This window comes from Falco punctatus, assembly GCF_963210335.1.
Source record: "Falco punctatus genome assembly, chromosome: 10".
Classification (NCBI taxonomy): Eukaryota; Metazoa; Chordata; class Aves; order Falconiformes; family Falconidae; genus Falco; species Falco punctatus.
This window is the reverse complement of record NC_137590.1, coordinates 23,427,013-23,451,332: the sequence shown is the minus strand read 5'-3', so window position 1 is coordinate 23,451,332 and position 24,320 is coordinate 23,427,013. Positions and strand designations below refer to the sequence as shown.

At 37.6% G+C, this 24,320-nt stretch overlaps 1 protein-coding gene across 2 annotated transcripts in view; it reads right to left on the bottom strand.

The window, feature by feature from the left end:
• The window catches only part of LUZP2 (leucine zipper protein 2), a 291,793-nt gene that overhangs the window by 104,249 nt on the left and 163,224 nt on the right, over positions 1 to 24,320 (bottom strand). For both annotated transcript variants that reach the window (XM_080405373.1, XM_080405374.1), the window contains 4 exons: positions 16,433 to 16,550; positions 14,758 to 14,828; positions 11,577 to 11,658; positions 4,800 to 4,862 (listed from right to left, as the gene is read on the bottom strand). In XM_080405373.1, coding sequence (XP_080261499.1) covers positions 4,800 to 4,862; positions 11,577 to 11,658; positions 14,758 to 14,828; positions 16,433 to 16,550 — 334 coding nt within the window. The remainder of the gene's footprint in view (positions 1 to 4,799; positions 4,863 to 11,576; positions 11,659 to 14,757; positions 14,829 to 16,432; positions 16,551 to 24,320) is intronic.

Sequence of the window (24,320 nt, the reverse complement as noted above, 5' to 3'; positions counted from 1 at the left end):
TCAGAATGATTCAGCAAGATTACAAAAGAACAGTGCTATGATTTTTCAACACCACAGTTAATTGACAAGACAACAAAGAATATTGGGCAAAATCCAAGCAGACAGTTGCTAAACATTGTGGCTAAATACAGGATAAAAAAAGAGCCCTAATAAGTCTATAATGAATTTTTAGTATTCTCATTCATTAAGATTACATTTTCCTTAAATACTCTTATTTGAACACCTCCTTCACTTTCTAATAGTTCATTGCTGTGAATCACTAAACCCTGGATCTGGATGTAAAGAATGAATGAAGAAACCAAAAGCGTGGTAGTCCCTAGGAGAGAGGGGTCTGGACATAGCGGATCTGTGACATTCCCTTAACTGGGACTCTGATTCTGATTATGACTCAAAAGCAACCGAGAAAGTGTCCCCTACGCTCTTGGGTCTACAAGATCAGGAAAAAAAAACCCTTCTAAAACCAATGTCTTATTCTAACATTCTCTGCAGTTGCTACTGCATAGCTATAAATATTTCTCACTGACAATTGTGATGCAGTAGGATTTGCCTCCGTATGATCTCAGTATCCTCTGTCCTAAGAGCCATTTCCAACCGGTGAAACCGCATTTCCATCTTTTCCTCATCATATTCAGTACAAATCCTCATAGAACAATTTAAAGAAAATATTTTTTTTTTAAAAAAAAAAAAAAAAAAGGACTTTATTTCACTTCAAGAGAAGGTGTAATCAATCAAGAAACAATACTGAATTCAAAGCCCTTCAGCAGAAGGTGATATCTGAAGGTGCTCCTGTAGCCTTCCTGCTCATTCACTTTTCCCCGGGTTGTGCCCCTGCCTCCAATATTCACGGACGTTTTCTGAATTGTAGAGCTCATGCAGTACCCAAAGAAGCACCAATATTTGACCCAATTTTCTTCTCAGGGGGACAGGCTTTTGTACTTATAAAAAAGTTAGTTTTATCTGCAGACGAGGGAGACTGAAGAACTACAATGTCCTCCTTGATAGAATAGTATCAGCACACAGTCTCAAAGCCTTAGAATTTCATCTCTGCTTCACTAAAGGAGGTTTCTTGGGGTTTTTTCCTCGCCATAATTCAATGCAATTCGATTGAATTCACCCTGCAGGGCATGGAATTCCCGATAGATCAGGTGAGACTTTAAACTGCTGTGACTGTACCTTTTATTACAGAGAGAGTGGAGAAAATTCTGTTTTAGGATGATTTACTCAACGCTAGAGCCATAACCACAATTTATACATGAATAGAGCAAAAGTATTGTTTACAAGGTAGTTATTTAAAACTGCTTCTTAGCAAAAAGAGCACATATTACTGAAAGCTACAGTCCAATTCATTTTCAATTCCTGGTTTACTTTGTATTGCCTGTACTACTATACATCTTTTATTTAATTCATGTTTTTCAAAGTTCTGCCACCGCCTAAACAGCAGAGAAATATATTGCCTGATATAAACCATTGGATCAACTTTATAAATATGCGGGATTGTACATCTGTAAAGATATTAACGTACCTTAATGCAGGTATATGCAGAGATATTGTAAAAGCTTTGCCCAAACATAGCGTGACAAGCTAGACAGTCATTTCTTACCTAATCTACATAACTAATTGTTTCAAATAAGGGCGAAAATTTTTTAATTGACAATTCTAAGTCTGTGAGGCAACTATAATGTCCATGTGACAAGTCTGAATAACATTTCACTAGCTTTCAGTACAGAATATACACCGTTTATTAACTTTTAGGGACACATTTACCTTAAGGAATTCACATGAGTGTACATCAGCTAGGACTCTCACCTTGAACCTTTAATGGAACATGGTTTTTACAGGTGTACCAGTAGGAAAGGAATAACAAACTAACAGAAAGCACATCAGTGCAGAAAAGATTTTCATTTAAGAAATGAATCCATCGTGTTTATGCATTTTCAGAGCTGCACCCAAAACAATCGGTTCTGAATGCCAAAGAGCAACTGTCGAGACCCATCATTTTTCTGATATAAACACAGCATCCTGCTTCAGTTTCATTTTTAGAGCAGTTCTGGCATCATTTTCCACAAATGATACATGACTGACATGATAAAAGTGAGCTGCTCACTCTGTAACAGGCCATCTCCAAAAGTGAAAATTTTCAAAGTATTTTATACATATTCAATTTCACTCTACATTTATGCCAAGTTTCTTAGCTCCACCAGTGCTTCTGAATTTCCAAACCTCTTGGTTTCTTTGTCAGTAATAGTAACTTTCCCAAAGAAGAGCTTACCTGTTTACATGTCAATCCTTTATTAGCCTACATGAACACAATCCACACAACCTTACAGCTGGAAGCCTGACAGATTTTTTTCTGGTATTGCAGGAAGCACTTAGAGACCACTAAAAAAGATGGGATTTTTAGAAACTTAATCTTTATGCGCCCTTATCTGGCACTTTTTCCCTCCACACTAGGGACTATTTTTGTTAACCACTTTTTTCCAAAGCCTTGAATAGCTTGAAAATTGCCTTTCTGTACAATGTCCCCTCCTCATACACTACATCACAGCTGCTGCATTCAATCGGAAGGCTGTCGTTATCTATTCCTGTCTCTGTGTTGCAAACTTGGATGGCAGCAGGGCACATGCTGGAAGAACAGAACTAAACAGGGAACTATTTTTATAGTCATGGAAGAGCTTGAGATTGCAAAATTCAGAATTAGCCAACATAAACTGAGTGTGAATGTGATACTCAGAAGGACAAAAGCATCTATGAAAGGAATTCCATTTTCATTACCTGTCTCTATAGATCTGTAAGGAGATAGTGCTTTTAAAAAATACAAGTAAAATGCTATCGATTATTATAGCATATCTAATCTTGCTAAAAAAGATTTTTCAAAGCATACTGTACATACAGGGAGTGGAGGCAGGACTTAGATAAAAATGTTTCCTCTAAATCATACCATTTAAATTTGGTTAAATTGCTGTCAAAAGATAAAGTCCTTATGGAAACCCTCAAAACAATTACTGAAATACCAGAAAAACGGGTATTAGTGGACTTTCTTTTAGGGAAACATAGCATAGAAGTTTACCAGAAAGCTGTTGGTTAGCTATAGCTACTGGTTCTTTTTCCACACAGGAGCTGATGCGCAGAAGTGCAGTTTGCTTAGTAAGCAAAGGTTTCAAATCCAATTGCTCTCACAGCAAGTTTAGGTGACCGGGCCAAGAAAAGAATGCTGGAGCTTCTGATTTCCAGGGCACACTAGGACCACATAGCTTCTTTAATCACAAGTACTCTTCCGTGTTTCCTCCTAAAATAAGTGCAGAATCAATAGTGCCCACAAACTTTTCCTACACTTGGAACATCTTGCAAGTTGACATAAAAAATTTGAAGTATTTCAGGCAATATAATTAAAGTAAAAACAAACAAAAACCAGATCACCTGTGCAGAATTTTCCATTATTTATCTCTGTGAACATGGTTGGATAGGGTAGTAATAAAAGAACGGCAGCTACATTGCCTGAATGCAAGCACCGTCAAGCCCTTGCATCAAACTTTTCCCTGCACCCCCCCACCCCCACCCCATTTTATTGTTTTCAATATATAGCTGTGCAAACCCCTTGTATCTTGGGAGGGGAGCATTTGGTTGTATGAGGGGGTGGGGAGGAAACAAGCCTCTATCACTTCTCATGCAGTTTGGAAAACCCAGAAGACCAAATCTCAATCGCATTTTTTTCTACATCTCATTTCTTCTTTGCTGCGTATGTTATTAAGCCCCTTTCCCTTAGCTATGTCTTTGTTATTACATTCCTTCTGGAAGAGGTAATCCTTTTATTCCCAATCAAGTTTGAAACATTTGAAGAAAGTACTGGAAGGTTCTGTAGTTCCATGTAGAGCATTTAGACGTTAATTCACTATTTCCCTAGAGAATAACCTGGCCTTATTCCTCTTCTCAGTAAAACATCTCCACCCTACCCCCACCCCCCTTTCTGATTTTATGACCTGAAAAGAGAGAAGTAATAAACATCAGATGGATCTTTTTGAATAATTCCGGGGACACCTGAATAATAGTTAAATCCCATGTAATTTGAATATGTGTAGGAAGAAGCAGCAGCAGGTAAGCCAGGCTGGAACACACATCACTGAAGGCCTCAGTAAACTGGAAGTTTGTTTTGCTTCATGTGTTCTACTTCCCATCTAATCAAATAACTATCTTTAGTTTAATCACTGCTCTGACTCCAAGGTTAATTTTCACTTTTCAATATGCTATTTCTTTTTTTCATTTTGAGAAGCCTTAATCACAGATGCCCTCAGTAATGTTTATCCAGGACTCCAGAAACTGTTCACTCAGTGATAGAAACACCGACAGAAACATCATAGAAACAGCACGATAAGAATATATTTTAGGAATGCGGGTGGTTTAAATTTTATTAAGAATCTCAATTCTGAGATTTTATTTCCTTTCACCTCTTCTTGCTGTGTATTTCAAAAGCAGGTAATAACACTGTGGATAAAGTTTCACTGTGTACCAATAATCCATAGGACTAAATGAAGTATTCCTTTATGAAAAAGCACAGTAAGTACAGCAAAAGTTACAGAGGTGTACTACGGACCTACGCACCAGGAACAAGGAGTCAATATCTGCACAGAATAAAATACGATTTCTAAATGCACATCATCATTTTTGTTTATTTTTGTGTTTAGAGTATTTAACCAGAGTTTTATCTTTCTACTAAAAAACCATGCTTTTAAAATATGAAATCAAATCATAAACTCTTTCAGTGTAAAGTCTGAATGGAGGTGACAATCAAACGTTCCTCTTACCTCGTTCTGGAGGTCACGGATCATTTTGCTCTTCCTTTCCATTTCAGTCTTCAAAAAGTTAATCTACAAGTTTTAAGAAATGTTGAGTCTGAGTTATTGAAATGTACGTAAACATCAGTTTAACCATTAATCGAACACTCTATCATCTCATGATCGCTATGCCCAGGACGTCCTCTGACCACCACATGACCCTCCATTGAAGCAGACTTGTTAAGAACAACAAAACCCCTGTAAGAAAAGATTTAGATTATAAAGACATTGACTTAGAGATTAACAGTTTGGATGTTCTGTAGATAAAAAATGACACTGAATCTGCATGACAAGACACCTGTTCTTAGAATCATGTCCACACTCAAGTAGACAGATGTCAGTAATTTAAAAACCATCACCAGACTTGACATCCCTCTCGTCTGTGCCAAAAGAGAAGTTGGAGGACACTATCAGCACTTAAAAGAGAAAAGCAGGTAGGAGGTCTATGAGATCAGTGCCGCCTGACATGCATAAATGGAACTTCTTTTGCAAACTCTTCCAAAATATTAAGCAGTTTGGTTGTGGAAATCCTAACTCCACATCCAGCTGCCCTTGAGGGTGATGTTTTAACAGCAGATGAAGATATTCAGCATTTGTCCAGCAATCACATCCACAAATACTGAGGTTTAGACAAAATCAAAATATGACATCAGGGTTATCAGGGAAAAGCATAAAAAAACCCCCACAAACGTTCACAGGGGGGGTGGAGGGGTGGGGTGGGGGCATTTTTTCAGCTGTTCAAAAATATTTGCCAGCTGCCATTAAATACTGACCAAAAAAATATATACTGACCCCCATTAAAGAGTGTTCCCTTTCCTAGTCCCAACTCTCAACAGAATATTAATATTCCTTCAAACCACTTCACTTCTAAGTCTGTGTATATATGAAATAATTAAAGAGATATGATACCAAAATTGTTATCTGTGTGCTCTGTATCCACAGCTTGTAAGTATCAGCTTGAATCTTCCAGGGAAGAAATGTTTAAGACACCACAGTACTTTTAATTTAACCAGCAGTCTTTGTTAGTTAAACCAGTAATTTTTGTTAATTACTATCCACATACACATGCACCTGATATCACTGAAACGAACTTCTTAAATAGTGCAAACTTACTGTTTTAGCTTATCTGAATAATTAAAACCTATTTTTACATATCTTTCTTTTTCCAAAATAATACCAATATTAACTAAGTAGTCATTAACTTTTGCTTCCATATTATAGCAGCACTTTTAAAGCTCTTCTACTAAATCTCTAACAACTGAAGAACCATTTATCTATAAAATACAACTACAGGAAGCTATATAGAAGGGATCTATATCTATAATTTCATGCTTTATGGCAGATCACTCTGCATCAGACCATTTGCATGATGCTTTTTGTCAGCCCCAAGGACAAAGGATAATACCATTTTCCAGAAAAAGATGTAAAAATTGTACTTTCAGTCACCAAATCCCAATAGCATAATAAACAAGAATGGACATTTATATCCAGCTCTAAATTAAAATGCACAGAAACTGAAAAATTTCAACTAAGAAACTTTCTACATCTCTTCCTCCTTTCTACCCACACTCTGTTCTTGCTTGACATTCACCTCCTTCCACACATTGGCTGTCTTTAATTACTTTCTAGCTGTAATTATGAAAATACATAATTAAAATATATTGTTCTAAGGCTGAACTTTGCAATATTAAGCAAGGACACTGCTACTGTCTCCTGGAGACAGACATCCAAGGTACTCCAAGCTTTGTGTGTTTCAGAGCTCATTACATTTATTAAAGGCAACAGCTTCCATCCAGTGGCCTTTACTCACAGCAGTTTGTGACCTTGAAATGTTCAAATTAAATTTTCCCCTATCGAAATACAGAATGCTTTAGCAGATGGCAGTGATCTAATTCTATAAGTCAGACAATAGTTAGTTATTCACTACACAGGAAGGATGGAAGAATACCAATACAGCATCATTACTGCACAGTCAAAGCTTAGCTGTACACTTATTTGCTTACTTCCAGATTTCTTGTACCTTGGTCGGGACTAAGATATGAGCAAACAAGATGGGATTGGAATACATTCATTAGCACCTAACTACTTCGGCAATAACTGGAAACCTAACATACGCAACATTAATTTTAGTGGTCTAATTTTCAAGTTACAGTGTAGGAATCGACTCCAAAAGCCAGAGAGAACTATTAGGCTATTACTTAACACATGGAAAATATTCTTTCCTTTGGGAAAAAGTGTTCTACAAAGTGTTAAATACTTTTAAAAAGAAAACTAAATATACTTTTAGCTACTAAAATTCTTAGATAAACATAACTTTAAGTTGCAAGTTATATTTTAATTAACACAACAGATTTTTGTCAAAGAGATATTTAGGAATTTAGGACCTGTCATAAGGGCTGTTGCTAAACAAAAATATTTTTGAAGTTAAATGAACATCTGCTCTTTTTATTAAAAATATTGCAGGTGTGAGTTTCTGATGGTTCTTTATATTCTTGTTTGGTGATGGATATCTGATTTAAATTCTCCATGTTCTGTTAGTCTTTTATTACTAAGAAAAACTCTACTGATTTCAAAATAACCATGTTGTTTATTGCTTATTTTTACAAGTCATACACAATGTGTTACTTAATTCTCATTTTTCAGAGTGAACACTGAACAACTGGGAAAAAAGAATTTACACAGACATATTTTCTCCTATATTTTGACAGACGGTACTATAATTGTATTGTCAAACAATTTCATCACCATGTCCTTTTACAAATAGTTAACATGACATAAAATACCAACAGGATCTAAACAAAAAAGGCAGCTGAGTTTACTCTGCTTAGCCAAACTGTTTTTAAGTATTTAGCTGTTTCATCCTTTATTTTTTCTCTCATCTAGAGCTATCCAGCTCTTTTTATAAACTTTAATTGCAGTTAATGGGAACCAACTTTGCAAACCTCCAGGTCATTTCCTAAAAAAAAAAAAACAAAAAACTCTTTCTTCAGATATAAGCAGTTAGCATGAAGCACAGTCAAGTGAAGAGCCCTTCTCCCAAAAGCTTTAAGAGCCTGTTAACCTAATGCAGATACAGAGACTCATTACTCACCCTAGTTATACGAATTCACTGGGGGAAAAAAAAACCCACTGTCAAGTTACATGTGTCATTTGCCCTCTGGCTTTTTGTTAACAAAAGTGAAAATTAGTCCATGATCTCTAATCCCATGAATCTGTTTCAGGAAGAAGTGGTTCCACTTCACATGTAGCTATATAGCTTGACAATATTAATAATTTTTTTTCACTGTCTAAAAACCTATTATAAATTCCTTAGGTATTTGATATTAAATGGAGAACAAAAAGCTCTGTCGACCTTCATCAATTGTTAAAGAGGACAACAGGTGATTTGGAATGACGTCTTACACATATTATATACATTTTGTATAACTAAATTCAGTACAGTGCTTCTAAGAAGCTTCCTCTAATTAGGAAATGCTTTTTGATACACAAGTAATCCATAGTTCTAGCACGACGTGGTCTGTAGAGAAACTCCCTCTCAAGCCAAAGCTTTCTGGATGAGTGTGTTTGAACCTTGAACTTTGCAACATAGGAATACTCTAATATTTAAACCATCCTCATCATAACTAGTATTCATCTGCACAATTTACTATCCTAGATGAACTAACTGAAGCAAGAGGCATACATTTATCTGAGGTCTGCCATATATTTTCTAGAGAAGACCTGTCCCAAGCCGGACTGCTGCTGTTCTCACCCCTTAGTGCTACAGATTCAGAGGACAAAGAACCCAGAAAGGGAGCGCTCTCTCCTGCCAAGGGCCTCCAGGTCAGTCCTCAGTGTATTAGTGCTGTAAAGGACAGGAAGGTCTTTACACCTCTGTTTTGTTTCCTCAAGCCAGAGTTGCCCTTTCTACCCTCATCAAGTTGTTACTACCTGGCAGCAGCTCCAGCTGCTGCTCTCTGAGAGGCTGCACCCACCAACACATCAGCAGAACAGCAACTTTATAGCTGCCTACCATTCCTGGCTTCTCTGGTTTTAAGGGGGAGGGGGGGGATATTAAAAAAAAAAAAGGGGGGGAAGAAAAAGAACAAACATTATCATTGATAACATTATTTCTGATGAATCATTTGTGCAACCAGTAGTGAAGACTCTTGCCATACATTGCACAAGACGTGGATGCAAAGTGTAGTGCATTGCCGCAGCATCTCCTTTGTTCTTTTGGTTCGGTCAGAGTCTTCGAATACTTTCCAGGTTATTTTGCATGTGATTTGATTTAATTCTTTTAAATTCTTACTTACATTTTTGCATTTACCTAATAAAGATCACCTTCAGGCAGGTGTTCCCTGTTGAATATATACAGCCAATTAACATACAGTAAACATTGCACTGTGCTTCCTTGGCAAGTGCAGAAACGAAATATGTATTTCCAACCCCCCTCCAGTGTTTTTATTCATTTGGCTTTGAAAAATATAATTCTATTCTTATTTACTCTGATGAAAATCAAGATTTACTTCACCAAATCCTGTAGAATAAAATGTGCTTAAATTGGATTAGAAACAAGACTCACAATTCATTAAATCAGAATTAAATTCAAGCTCCTATCCTCTAGCTAGGCTTGCCTCAAAGTACCTAGACCTTCTTTCATAGCATTCATGTAACACATGGAGAAACCAGGTGTAAAGAAACCCTGAGTGACAGTAATAATATTTATTTCCATTTCTATTGCACTTTCATCTGAGGATCCTGAAGCCCTTTTGGAATGTTCATTCAGTCTCACTGTACTGGTGAGCTTCATTATGTACATTATACCCTGAGGCATAAAGAAATAAATGTCACGAACCAAGGACACAGTTCTGCTTTCCTTAAAATCAGTGGCAAATTTAATATTCTGTTATTAGCAAGTTTGAGGATACAGCTTAAGAAGCCAGTTTCTCTACCCAGCTGACAATGCTCCAAGCCAAATTCTGGCATAAACTCAGAGGGGATTTTCCTCGTTCCTGCAGTAGGTGATATTTTTGCTTACAATTAACAGTAGGGGTTTTTTTATTACTTGTGTAGAGCATAGCTTGTGCTCTTCTCTAGTGCTGGGGTGTGGGTTGCATTTACGCAAGGCACTGCTGCTCAAGTTTTAAAAAGCGCAATATCACAAAGAACGACAGTGTCAATAATCCGTTCACTACCTCTGAGATTTATTTAACTGACAGCTGAATTAGCCTTTAACATAAAAATCTAATAAGAGATTAAATAATAAAATGTTTTCCACCTTTAATTTGTAAGCCCAGAATTCATTGTGCTGACAAAGCCAGTGGGATTGTGTCCATGCACCTGAAAAAAGCCAACTTTCAACCAGCATGTTTGAGTACTTAGCAAAGACAACTAGATGCTCGGTATTTAATTTTTTTTTCCCCCTGCATATATGTTGCCCTGGCTGTTGAGAGACACCAAAAATATGTTATTCATTTCAAGGTCAATACAGCATTCAGTTTACTACTTTCCTCCTCTCAAGAAAAAAAAGAGGGGTTTTGGTCTTTAGACAAAATTACAAGTTCCAAAAATCCCCTTGGTGGGGGGTAACACAAGAATAGGTAAAACAGTGCCTTTACCCTTCAAACTTCGGAGCAACAAAGGGGGGAAAAGTGTTTTGTAAAATCACAATAATTGAAAGAAACCAGCAAAAGGAATACTTTTGTTCAAAATCTACATTGTTTCTAATTAGAAGCTGGCATGTAAAACATGCATTCTCACATCTTGTTCACCAAGGGCATAAACCAGGATGTCCTTCACCGAGGGCATAAAGCCACATACAAATCACATTGATACAAAAGATGGCATAGGTAAATATTTCCTACATTTAGATTTAGCAATTCTTTTTCAACCTCTGTTTTGCAAGGACCCTTGTTTTGTGAGCTAGGGAGACAGTAAAATCTTACTGAATAAACCAGTAATTATCCAATATGAAACTAAAAATAGATCTATAAATCCTTCTAGCAGCTTGTTTTCAAATCCAGAGTTAAAATCAGAGAACACTTGAGAATTGAAGGGACCGCTGGAGATTATCTAGTCAATTTATGCTCTGTGGTGTCCATGTTATAGAAATACTGCTAAGCAACATAGGAAAAATATCCTTTTTACATCTTAGAATTAAACAGAAAACATGATTCTACCTTTTTTTTTTTCTGCAATAGTAAAAGTATGTCTGTTTATACCCTGCAACATTACAGTGCTACACATAAATCCAACCAATTGTACAATTTATCCAGAAACAGAATTTCATTAAAGCATGAAATCTTAATGAAGCTTAATGCCTTCCTGTGGTGATAATTAGATCTACTATGGTCAAAATTGGACACTCTATCATCTACTTTGTTGCTTGAAAATCAGTAGTTATTCCAAAAAAGTCAATGGGTGTGTGGCAGTGTACCTTGGTATAGATGAGATGTGAGGGTCCATAAAGATAACCTCATCAGGGAAAGGACTTAGGATCAAGTCTCCAGGTCCAAATCTGCAAAAGTGTACTGCACACACCCAAATCCCACAAAAATTAGTGAAGACAGGGCTGGTAGCATGCAAACTTTTTCCAGCTTCTTTTTTCTGAAGCTTGTAGAGTGCAATACTACCACATATTTGCAACCCAAATTTTGTTACATGCAAAGTTATTTGAGAGAATGACAAATTCTCAAGGCAAAAGGATTTTAAAAAAGACAGAAGAAACAAACAAAAACAATGAAAGAGGGACAGGGAATCACTCACAGTAGCCTGCTGCTTTTCTGCTTTCTCAGCTGCCTCATTAAGCTGCTTTTGAAAGGCCTCCTGGAGAGATTTCATTTCTTCCCTAGTTTGTTGAAAACACAGAACACAAACTTCATCACAAGCGTCCATTAAGAAATAATTCTTCAGATTCAAGAAAAGACACCTTTAATTATTGAAAGGAACAAATGTACTGTGTCTATGAGTCTTGCTAATAAAACCATAATGACCCCCAGATATAGTCCCAATGCAAGACAAAAATTATCTGTGATGGAATTTGGCCACCTTTTAAATCTACTGAATAGCCTGCTGGGCAAAACATCTGCCAGTGTACAATTTCTAGCAAAAAAGATTGGCACCAAAAAAGTGAGAACAGTGGGCTACTGAAAACGCACCGAAATGAAACCATACTACTATCAGTAAGAACCAAGTTTATACCTGCTTTGAAATAAATAAATAATGCTCTGATAAAACCCAACCTTCCCCCTGCCCTTTCTAGAGAGAAGCAACACAGAATTCACTAGAGCATTCTGGCATACAAGGCGGGGGGGAAGGAAGACCAACAAAACAGGAGGATAATTGCTTGGATTGGGCTTTATTTAAATCAAAAAAACCCTTTGCATGGCTGATGCAGTCAGCAAATTTCTCCAAATTGTGAGAACTGCAGTTGGCTGAGATCCTCTGCTGGCCACCTATTTCTACCCACAGCATAGGACAGGCTTTGGAGCTGTGGCAGATTCAAAGAGTGACATATTTCAAAACAGCTGCAGAGCTTTTTCAGGGCTGTTGCTTGCATGGATAAACCTTCACAGAAGACCAACACCAAACTGGGTTTACAGATAATTTAGCCGAGTGAGAACTGAAGTGGAATGGAAACCATGTAGTTCATACAAGAACAGGATTTGTGAGCTGCTGGATCATCTTTCTCGTTAGCTGATAACTCTACTACTATTAGCAACTCCAGCAACGCTAGTACAGAACAGATTTAATTGAAATAGTGATTGAGCAGCATGAAAGCAATGCACCATCAGCACAAGGCAGCTCTCTTATTGTACAAACAGATGTGATCATTTCAAAGTGCTGATGGTGCACAGAAAGAATAAAACTTGAGTCACCATAAGTGACCAAGTTTCACTTGCTACTGGGGAAATACTGAAGAATTTACAGAAAAGGGTTGGAAAAAAAAAAATAGTCTTGTTTGAAGTCAGAAGGACTACATATGCTTACACCAGCTGAGATTCTAGCACTCTAAACTTTACTGTATCATCCGTCATTGCAGAGAATAGTCAAGATTGTGCTCACAGACCAAACACAGCTTATGTTTGTCCAAAGAAAGATCATAAGCTTAAAATTGGGATATATTTTGAATTGTGGTTCAAATACAATAGATTTAAGCATAACACTGTTCACTGTTCTTCATTTACTCCAGATGAAGGACAGTCTGAGGCTCTTGGCAATAAACTGTGACCATTCCTTAGAGAAATTCTAGGAGGGAGATTCCCTGGTACATTTTTAATACCCCCTTCTTACACTGAACTCACACACCTCTCTGGAATTGAAATCTAGTAAGCCTGTAAACAGCTGTCAAGTACCCACAGCAGCTCCAAGGCATTTTCCTGGAGTGTATTATAAAAGCCTTTTATTTTCTGAAGGAGCACGAGGGCTGCTCAGCAGCACATTGCTTGATGCACTGATCCAGGGTCTATCTCTGTGAACAGCTATTGTACAGTAGACTCAATAACTGGATCCCTTAGAAGCAAATGTCAACATGTATTTTTGGGTGGACCTTGACAGACTTTAAGGGGTTATTTAAGAAGCAGATCAGGAAGAATACTTGTAGTATTCTAGGAAATTTTTCCCTTAGCAGGCTGAATTTTCCCATCTGCAACTAAGATCTATTTACTAAACAGTCCCTTAACACTTTTTGATCAATTAATCTATTTCATAAAAGCTGCATAACAATCAAAATACTACAAAAGCACATTAATGTATGAAGGATGGAGTCAGTGACAAGGGTAGCTATGATGATGAGACTTATACCTTCAGTTGTACAAAAGCCAAACAACATCTAAGTATTTAAATAGGACATTAGCTTTAGTCTTGCTTTCATCATTTAATAAACTTGTCTGGAATACCTGAAAGACTCCTTATGTATCTGATATTCTTTTATCACAGTAAAAATTAGAACTTCTATGGGTATTGTATTATGGATTTTATTTGTTGCGTATTGAAGAACTGAAGGTCGTTTTATCACAAGACATCTCTACAGCAATGCATTTTCATATGTGCTTCAGTTAAATACAGTATCAGCAATAAGATGGTCATGGGATTTAAGTATTGCATCCCTAACAATGAAAGAAGCATGAACTTTTTAATTATGAAAAAAATATGTTTTTCTCTAAGGAAAAATATGAAGTATAGATGCATTCTTTATAAAACATTGTCTCAGGAAAAGTAATACCTATATTAGTTATGTTTTCTTGTTATTAAAACTGCATTTATATTATTATTTGCTGGTCTGAATTCCAAGAATCAAGATAAATCTAACGATGATGAGAGTTACCTCCCACGAAGCACTAGGGGACTTCAGACTAAGGACTTGGCTGGAAACTTGCATTCCCAGCCATAGAAACTCATTATTTCTTAGGTGCTCAATGAATAATTTGAAGTAAGTGCTTCTCTCTCCTGCTAACTGCCTTCCTTACAGATAAGTGCAAGTATTCCTACATATGCACAATCACAAGTGATTTTGAGTGTCTACAGGCACAAATAGTTAACTAAGTGGCCTGAATAAATAAATATCATCATCTCCAAATCCAGATATTTTGAAATTTTAATAACTTAATTAAGTGGGCATTATCATGCACTTGTAATTTTCTAAAACTTCTGATTTTATTCTTATCCAGACAAAATTTCATGACTAAATCTTCCTGAGAAATTCAAAATCCCTTTCTTTACTGTATCTCACTATAGCATTCTAATATGTTTTCCTAAGACACATCCAATTACCAGCAAATAAATCACTTGTTTTAATAACTTTCCCTGCTCTTATTTTACTGTTATTAACAGTGGACTCTGGAATACAGTAGTGTTTATAGATTAAAGTAAAAGGAAAGATGGCATTTCCTAGTCTGACAGTTTTCAGTCTGGAAATGGAAAGAGCAGGGAGGAGATGGGGGCTTACCTTTGCTTTTGGCCCAGTTCCAGAAGCTTCTGCACATCATTTTTGGCTGATGCTTCATCATTTTTCAAAGACTGACAGCAAAGAAACAACTCCGTTACCAAAGAGATATTTAATATTTTTCATCTGTGAAATAATTAATTTGGTCTTCTTTCAAAAAACCCTCCCAGTGTATTACAGATATTACCACTTGTGAGAAATGGAGGAATAGCCTGAGTTTTATTACCCTAAGTCAAGCACAGCTAACTGTACACAGCTGTTTTTCAAATATTAAATGAGAGCTAATCAAATAGAATAAATAGATTTAGAAACAAACAGCTGAAAACATTAAAACTGCATGACAAAGATAAGCATGTATATGCAGAAGATAATACTACAGTTCTTTGCCTATATCTGGATCTCTGCAGTGTTGAGTCTAAAATATCTCATAGCATAGTTTTGCCAAATAATATCTTCAACTCTGCTGCATAAGAAACCCCGTTCTAAAATAACTTTGTTACAAGGAGAAGCAAATTTCACTAAAAAGTAAGAAAAAAAAATAATCAAGAGTTCACGTTAATTAGAACGAGAGAAGTTTGGAACAGAAAACAATATAAGGTAATAATATAATATAGCACAGCACTGATACACAGTATTCTTCTGTGAACAGACATGGGGATTCTACTCCTTTTATTTTTTCCTATCTAGCCTATGCCAATGTGAAGATAAAAATGCAATATCAACAAAATACCGTCCTTTAAAATGACATGAAATATAGACACATTGCTTGACAGATATTTACTAGATCTGGAAAAGTCAGGAGTGCTCTTAAGTGAACATCTGGTGATTTCAGGATGTGAAATCCAGAGCAGGAGCTGATTTGACTCCAGAGTTAACCTGACTATTTGCCCTTTCAGCCTACCAGTGATATCCCAAAGGTAAATGTTGAGGTGTCTCAGCTCTAGCTGCAGGCTCATCTAGCAGTTTGTCAGCTGAACTAGTCAGGTAACGCCCTGTGCTAAGCACCGTCAGTCAGTGTTGACAGCGCATCAGGTAGGTAAAGCGAGCTGCTTAACTGGGCTTAGTATATGTAACTCATTGGCAAAGATGCAACCTGCAACAGCAAGGGAAATCCTTTATAGCGCTGCCAGGTGGAATGTATGCTAACTCCATTACGACAGCTTGTTCTTTTTCCTTCCTTTCCTCTTCTATGCTATGACCTCCAGCACTGTGAGCAAGCTCATGGAAGCCAGGAGAACCACCTATCTGTCTGGGAGATGGGTGTGTGATGACCATAACGGGGACACCAACATCAGTATCACAGGGCCTTGGATAACGCTTCCTAATAATGAAGACTATTCAGCATATTCCAACTGGGTGGAAGAGGACTACACAAGGACCAGATATGGAACATAATAACCCTGCTTATACCATCAGTGCTGCATTGTGCTATGCAGCTCAGCTTGTTAATAATGTTCTGTTACCATGTTCTATTTTATTTTTTTTTTTAGTAGGTCAGCTAAGGGCCCAACTCATTAGGATTATGTTTTCCATAAAAACATTGGGCTTACATTAAGTACAAGGTCAACAAAATAATAATTATTCACATATTAAAAAAACACCACACTTTTTTTGTAATAAATAGATCCTAATATGAAGACATCAAAGTAATTCTATAGAAACCCAGAGAGAACCTAACCTGGAGGTTTACTTTAATTCCCTCAAGTTCTTTAGAAGTCTTCGACAGTTGACGAAGGATATTGCTCCTTTCCTTAAAGACTTCTTTCAGCTGTCTTTCCAGTTCTTCATAGCCCTGTCTAACAAAGAAAATAACAGCATGAGAACTTCTCAAAACATTACTTAATGCATTTGAAAACAGTCTTAGTTCATCCAAATTGAATTAATTCCAACACTCTTCGAAGACTGCAAATTGGAGCATGTCCCTCTGTTCACCTGTATAACAACTTGTTTTCTCCTCATCTAGACAAATAGATATTTTATGTGTCAAAATGATGTGCGGCATCTGAAGATGCAAATTATCAGACTGAAACACTGCAAATGCTGTATTATGTGTGACGGACAGGAGACAGAAAGGGTGCGTTTAACATGAGTGATAGTAGAGTGAGAGATTTTTCCTGTTTTAAAAGATATTCCATGCAAGAAAACAAGCAAAACTTTGAAAGTATGACGTTTTGTGACACCCGGTAATTAGAAGGAAGGATGATTCAGATCTATTTTAACTATGTAAAATTTATTTCATTCCAGAAATTCTCCTCCCTTAAACCTCCTTACAGTATAAACTAGAATTGACAAATATGCCTAGAGGAATCAAACCTATTTATAAATAATGTATAATTAAAAATATTCTATCCTTTCCAAAACAGTAACTTTTACTTGGAATACAATTGTACGTTTTAAAGGTTCTATAAAATCCACAATGAAATACATCTAACACATACCGTTTTAGAATGAATAAAATACAGATCCAACCCTCATAATCCATTTCAGAAAAAAACCCCAAACATTACAGTTAATTCTAAAACAACATACTTTTTCATTTACAACTGTCCTTTTGAGGAAGACTGATCAGTGAATTGAAACATCTATTCCTTCTACAACTTTATTTTGTTTGTCCTTGCTGTACAGGTGGTTCTAAGAAGGGGGGGGAAAGAACCTCAACTCTACAACACATCAGTATTATTTTATTATCAGATCCAAGACCTTGAAGTTAAACAGGAATCTTAATGCTTCTTTGATGAATTTTGAATATACGATTTAGCAAAGAACCTCAGTAAAGCAAATTAAATTTGCTTTCTAATATCAGTAGCAGTAGACAGCTCATGTAATATGATAAATTTATGAAAAAAAGAAAAGTATTCTGTATTAAATGATGCTCTCCTAACACCCTTGTGGGTGAGCTCTGGCAGCGTGGGTCAGATCGGTGGGCAGCGAGGGGGGCTGGGAGCCCGCGGCAGAGCGCAGAGGGCTGTGGTCGGGAGGGCTGCAGCTCGCGGTGTCCCAGGTCCTGTCCAAGGGACTCAGCAGTGACCTGGGGAAGGGACAGAGTGCGCCCCAGCAGGTTTGCTGGTGGCACAAAGCTGGGAGAGGTAGCTGACAGACCAGAGGCTGTGCTGCCCCTCGGTGGGACCTGGGCAGACTGGAGAGCTGGGTGGAGAGGGACCTGGTGAGGCTCAGCAGGGGCAAGTGTGAGGTCCCGCACCTGGGGAGGGAGAACCCCCTGTACCAGCACAGGCCGGGGCTGACCTGCTGGAGGGCAGCTCTGCAGAGGAGGCCCTGGGACTGCTGGTGGGCAGCAGGTTGCCCCCGAGCCAGCACCGTGCCCGTGTGGCCAAGGTGGCCACTGGGCTCCTGGGGTGCATGAGGAGCGTGGCCAGCAGGTGCAGGGAGGTGATTCCCCCAGCTCTGCTCCGCCCTGGTGAGGCCGCACCTGGAGCGCTGTGCCCAGTGCTGGGCTCCCCAGTTCCAGGGACAGGGAACTGCTGGGGAGGGGCCAGCGGAGGCTACGAAGGGGCCGGAGCATCTCCCTCGTGAGGAAAGGCTGGGAGAGCTGGGGCTGTTCAGCCCGAAGAAGAGAAGGCTGAGGGGGGATCTTAGCAGTGTCTACAAATACCTTGATGGTGAATGCCAAGAGGACGAGGCCAGGCTCTTTTCAGTGGTGCCCAGCGACAGGACAAGGGGCAATGGGCACAAATGGCACCACAAAAAGTTCCATCTGAACATCAGGAAAAACTTACGAACTTTGAGGATGACACAGCGCTGGCACAGGCTGCCCAAAGAGGCTGTGTAGTATTCTTCTCTGGAGACATTCAAAACCCGCCTGGACACAATGCTGCCCAACCTGCTCTAGCAGGGGGTTGGACTAGATGATCTCCAAAGGTGCCTTCCAATCCCAACCATTCTGTGATACTTTTGGGTACCAAGAAGAGATGAAAGTGAATAAAGCATCTTTCATCGACACAAGGCTTTAGGCAAATTGTCTTAACAAATGCTGCTAGTTAAAAAGCATAGAGTTCTTCAAGTTTACATGTCTAATGAAACTCAAAACATCCCCAATTTCTGCTTGCTGCTGCAATAGAACAACTGAGATGCTTTGGTCTGCAACGTGGCACCCACCACTTTCAGTGAAGACCTTCAGCACAGTTGCTAGGTCAAATGATGAATTTTACAGTGGAAATTCTCTTTTACAGGAAAGTTGAAATGGAGAGGAGGAGAGAGACGCCTCCCTTCTCCCCCCCCCCCCCCCCCCCCCCCCCCCCGATTGTTACATTTTCCCAGGATGGAAAAAGAGATTAAAAGCTCACCCGTCAGTAAAATATTTTTTCTTTCCAATATGTGGATGAATTTTATTTCAAGAAACTATGGTTTCAGATCATTTCAATTCCATTCATTCACCCAAAGAAAAAGCATAGATCTAGTGGGGGAATAATAACTACCTCTGAAAATGACTCTAAGGCGGCACAGGGTGCAGTCAGTGTAAGGAGACAATTCCAGCACTCAGCTATGCCTACCATTTGTAAGTTATCTCGTTATCCTTGATATGGGTAACTAATCTTATAAAAGATAATTTAATCCAAATAGAAATCACAGAGTCAAACTCATTAAGGGTTTACAGGACAACCTATATGCTGAGACTGTGAACCTTCCAGAATTTTGCGTTACTTACAATAGAAGTTTTGGTTCAATATTTTTATCAAATTGCATGAAAGAACCTATATGAATTATATCTAGCTAGTGCTAGAATACCTGATAAATATTACCATTCTGGTCCTTACTTCACTGTAAAGAAAATCTCCTGTATTGCTTCATACAGAAACATTTGCAGGGGTTTTTTTGTTGCCACTCCAGCTATGGGTGATTTTAAACAAGGTATACATCACTGCAACAGAGCTGGCTCACCTCAGCAGTTAACAACATTATGTGTAATCAGCCTGATAAGCTTCAGAGAATACTCCCTTTTTAATTTACCAATGAACAGAGGTCAAGGAGGAATTTCCTCCTCCTAAAGTAGTCAGGCAGTTTCAATAAGGTCATCAGTTCATTCCTCTTTAAGCATCACAGATAGTGCTCTGCTTGATTGCTTGATGGTGTCTTTTGTCATTGAAATGTCCTGCTTTTGTTTAAAGGGAAGCCCTGCATTATTATTTTTTATTAAAAAAAAAAAAAATCTGCAAGTGGTAACACTCTGTTTTCTCTGTTTTAACGATCACTTTAAAGTAACACCCCTCTCCAATTCCAGTTTAGTTTGAACATTTAAAAGCCATCTGTCCCAAGCAGCCAATTATGCTGCCCCCTGGGTATTCATTGGCACAGGTTCCACTCGGTTGTCTTGTAAATAGTGATACATGGCAATCTGCATAAACTAGGACATTTCCCGAATTCGTAAATTAAATTTAATGTAAACTATGCATACACATGTATTTTCTATAGTTTATATATATTATATTCTATGACACACTAGGCAGAGGAGGAGACAAAAAGCCAAAAACCAGCTTACCACAGAGGGTCACAAAACCCAAACCCTCTGAACTACTAGAAGAAAATTAAAAGGAGATAAAGAAAGGAACAAAAAAAAAAAAAAAAAAAGGAAAGACTGAAGACACAAGTCACAGCTATCAGATCTATTAACTATTACGTCCTGAAAGGTTTTTACTTCTGGACCATATTATATCAAGCTTTGACTCTTAACAGTGTGTCCAAGAATAGTGCCTATGTATTGGAAAACAGTAAAATTCAACCTTGAACTCATGTGATAACCAACAATCCCTCAGATTAGGCTATCTATTTTGGTCACTTCCATTTCTACATTGCAAACTTGCAATATTTAGACCAACAATGTGCAATTCAAGGGGAAAAAAAAAAAAAAGGTAAACTTGTAAGCACGGTAGTCTAATTGATATGGAGAAATAGTGTGAAATGGGGACGCTTAACACCGACTGTGATTGTATATGTCTACTCAGAAATGTGGGTATGGTGACTAGTCATGGGTGCGGTGTCTGGTCACATAGGCACACAGCTCTGAGGAGACAACTACAGTTTTTGAGGAGACGCCTGCCCTTCTTCCTCTAACAAAGGGGAGACGGGGAGACGCCTGCCCTTCTTTCTCTAACAAAAGGGGCTATTTAAAAGAGAATGAGAGAAGATGAGAGACATTCAAATGCTATCTAGAGGGAGGGAGTGCTAAGTCTCCTTGCTGGAGAAGATTGGATGGTCACAAGGACATGAATCACCTTTCCTTGCTGAAGAAGATTAGATGGTCACAAGAACATGAATCACCTACAAACCTGCAAGACCACCACATTCCAGGAAACGGACTGATAAGCTAATTAACATACGAAGCGGGGTTTAGGTAACAAATATGTATAGGCGCTAATTGAATATTCATTTGTTTCATTGTATAAATGTGGGATGGTTCGTCACTTCGGGTATGCACGCTTGTGGAGGAGCGATCCCCCGTGCATCTGCGCGCAATAAACATACCTACTTTATAACTTTCGAGTTATAGAGTCTAATTCCGCACGTCATAATCATAAAACACTTAGATGATACAAGAACTCTCATATTCTTATGCTGGCCCCTTAAGCAGATTCATTGGCTGCACCAATTCACACACCACGTCAAGGTGTTCCTTATTTCTTTACTCTAGTTTGCACAAAGTAGGGAGCTAGGTGGTAACCCCCAAAAGCCCAGCTCCCCGAATGTCACAACTTTTGCACTGTTTATACAGTTTACTATACAAAACCACCAGCCCTCATTGGTTACAAGTCACCCAACTCTTTCATTACTTAACACTTTGTTTCCCATTCATCAATCAAATAATTCTCTTGCTTCTCCTCTTAATTAGTTCGCATGATGTCTCAACTTCTTTTGGGTCTTTCTGGACTAGGTGCTGGGATCTCCCTCTGTCTGAAATACCCTTCCCCTAATTTTGCTGAGCTCATTGCCCCTGATGAGCTTCTTACCAGCCCATCCATCCCTTGGAGGTGCTTCCTTTGTGAAGTTCTTTTTGTGAACAAAAGAATTTGCCGGTGCTTAACCTGCTTAGCAAGACATACAAAGTGCTTGTAAACTCATTCCCTTCAACTGTCTCAAAGTTACACCGCCAACAACGCATTCAATTCCACCAACCACCCGATATCACTCCCTCAAAACTGAATATCTCTTCACTTTTGCACTTCCTTAATATTAAACCCGATTCCGAGAATCCAGGTAATGAAAGATCTATGGTCAACTGTTTTTCTTATTCTTCCCTTGAATTCTAAAGAACTGAATTTTGGTCTCCCATGTATTTGATAAGCAGTCTTTGGAAGGTTTCACACACACATATGTAATATAATTGTAAGTATAATAGGCAGGGCATTCGAGAAGTAAAGTAACTTTTCCACATCAGCGTGCCCACACTCTGCAGCTGCGTGAAAGCATAGTATGAGAAGCACAGTGTATTTTCTGAAGCTTGTTAGACTTAAAAAAAAAAATTAAAAAATATTACCACCATGACATAGTAATGTTCCTCTCATATTTGAAAACACAGTAATTAAAAACTATATAACCACAAATAGAGAATTTTGTCCTGATGAATATGAGCAAACTCCTCTGAATTTGATTAACTCACGAGATGATCTAATGAAGAAAAAACCTGCAAGATGCAAAGCAATTGGACCAGATATCAACAAGACTTAATCAGCATAATTCTTCTGAAATCAGAGAAGATTTACATTGAAAAAACACCTCATCTGTATGTAGGTATCTGCCTGAATGAAGCACAGGGGTCTTTAGGAAGGATGGCATCGTCCCTTGCCATGCGGGTGGGAGAAAGTAAGAGAAGGATCTTTAGTAGGAAAACAGTGAAATGTTCAACTCAGTGACCAGTTACGTGGGTGCGCAAAGAGAATGGATTCTTAAGCTAGAAAAATAAACTCTAAACTGAACAATCCGCTTATGCTGAACTTGGATGACGGTTTTGCACAACAGGACAATTCTGGCAGAAGGTGACTGACATCTCAGCACTGTACCACCCTGCCACAAACACCCTGAAATCCCAGTGACTCTCTGAAATCTGAATCTCCAAAACTGTGAGAGCTCTCTACTTATTTGCAGTATGATTATATGTGGCCAACATAAATTAAACCCATTCCTGGGAATGCCACTATGTAATTATACACACATTAAATCTGTTCTCTGAATGTTAGGTTACACCATTCTGCAAAATAAAGTGTCATTATAAGCATATCCACCTGGGATTAAAATGAATATTTATGGTTTCAGTACATGAATATGCTTTTAAAAATGTTCATTATGAGACATAACAGTTTAGTAATACTCTGCGCATTAAGGTCATCATAGTCATCTAATTGCAAGCTGTTTTGCTTTTACCATTAACCTATTGGTGTAATGTCAGTGTAAATCCCAATATCATTTGTTTTCAAGGGAATGATATTCGCTTACAGTCTTAGGTTTAGTCAGCTGTTTTGACTCGTCTGTTATTCTTACTGACATGATTTAATAGATTATAGTAAACATTTCAACAGATTCTAATTTTCTATATGCACCAGAGACAAATGTCTAGTAACTAGAAAGACTTGCACACCAGAGACCGCTCTACGTCTGACTGATATTTCCTTAAATATTAGAAGTTAAGCTTTTGGTCTTCAAAATAAGGACTGAGTTTATTTCTCCCTGAATAATCTACTATATCAGGACAAAGAAAAATTGATTTTGTTTTCCCACTAGATTTACAAAACCCATCTTTGAAATAAAACCTTTATAAAGATTTTAATTATTTATGGTACACTCATGTCCCTGACAAAAAAAAAAAAAAAAAAAAAAAAAAAAAACAAAACACAAAAACCAAAAACCAAAACCAAAAACCACCCTTAAAACAACATCTGCAGTGTAAGATAAACTTAAATAGATGGTTTTTTTTCAGCAAATCTCTTGTCAGTTATATTATTTAAGCCACTTAAAAAAAAAAAAGTATCTGTTCTTACTACAATTAATAGTTTAGGGCATTCTACTGTAAAATCTAAGATAACTAGGTGAGATGATAAGAAGGTTACAGCCTCATGGGTTTGGCTTTTTTTTTTTTTTTCTTTTTTAAAGCATCAATAATTAAGAAAAGAGTATACTGTATACCTGTTCATGAATCACAAACAGTAAAGAATGCTTACAGAATATACTTGTGAAGTGCATGATTGCCTACGTGTTCCTAAAGTGAACTTTTGAAGATATGCCTGGTGGCAGATGTTTACATATAAATGTGGTTTATATTCAAATCAGAAAAAGATTTCATCAACATATCTGGTAGTTGAACATAAGAATCTTTAAAATTGTTAAATAATCAAATGATATGGAAATAATTTATTATGATAACAAAGCACTGCAATGCTGCTTTTTTTCTTTTTTAAAATAGGAACATTTTTTATCTAGAAGTTCAGTGGGAGGGAAGTAATTTATTAATGATCAACATACAGAATGATCAGGTTATCTAAATACAGTATGCAACACACAGTATATATATAATTATAGTGCATACATATAATGTAGTATAATAGTAGTTCATATAATAGTTT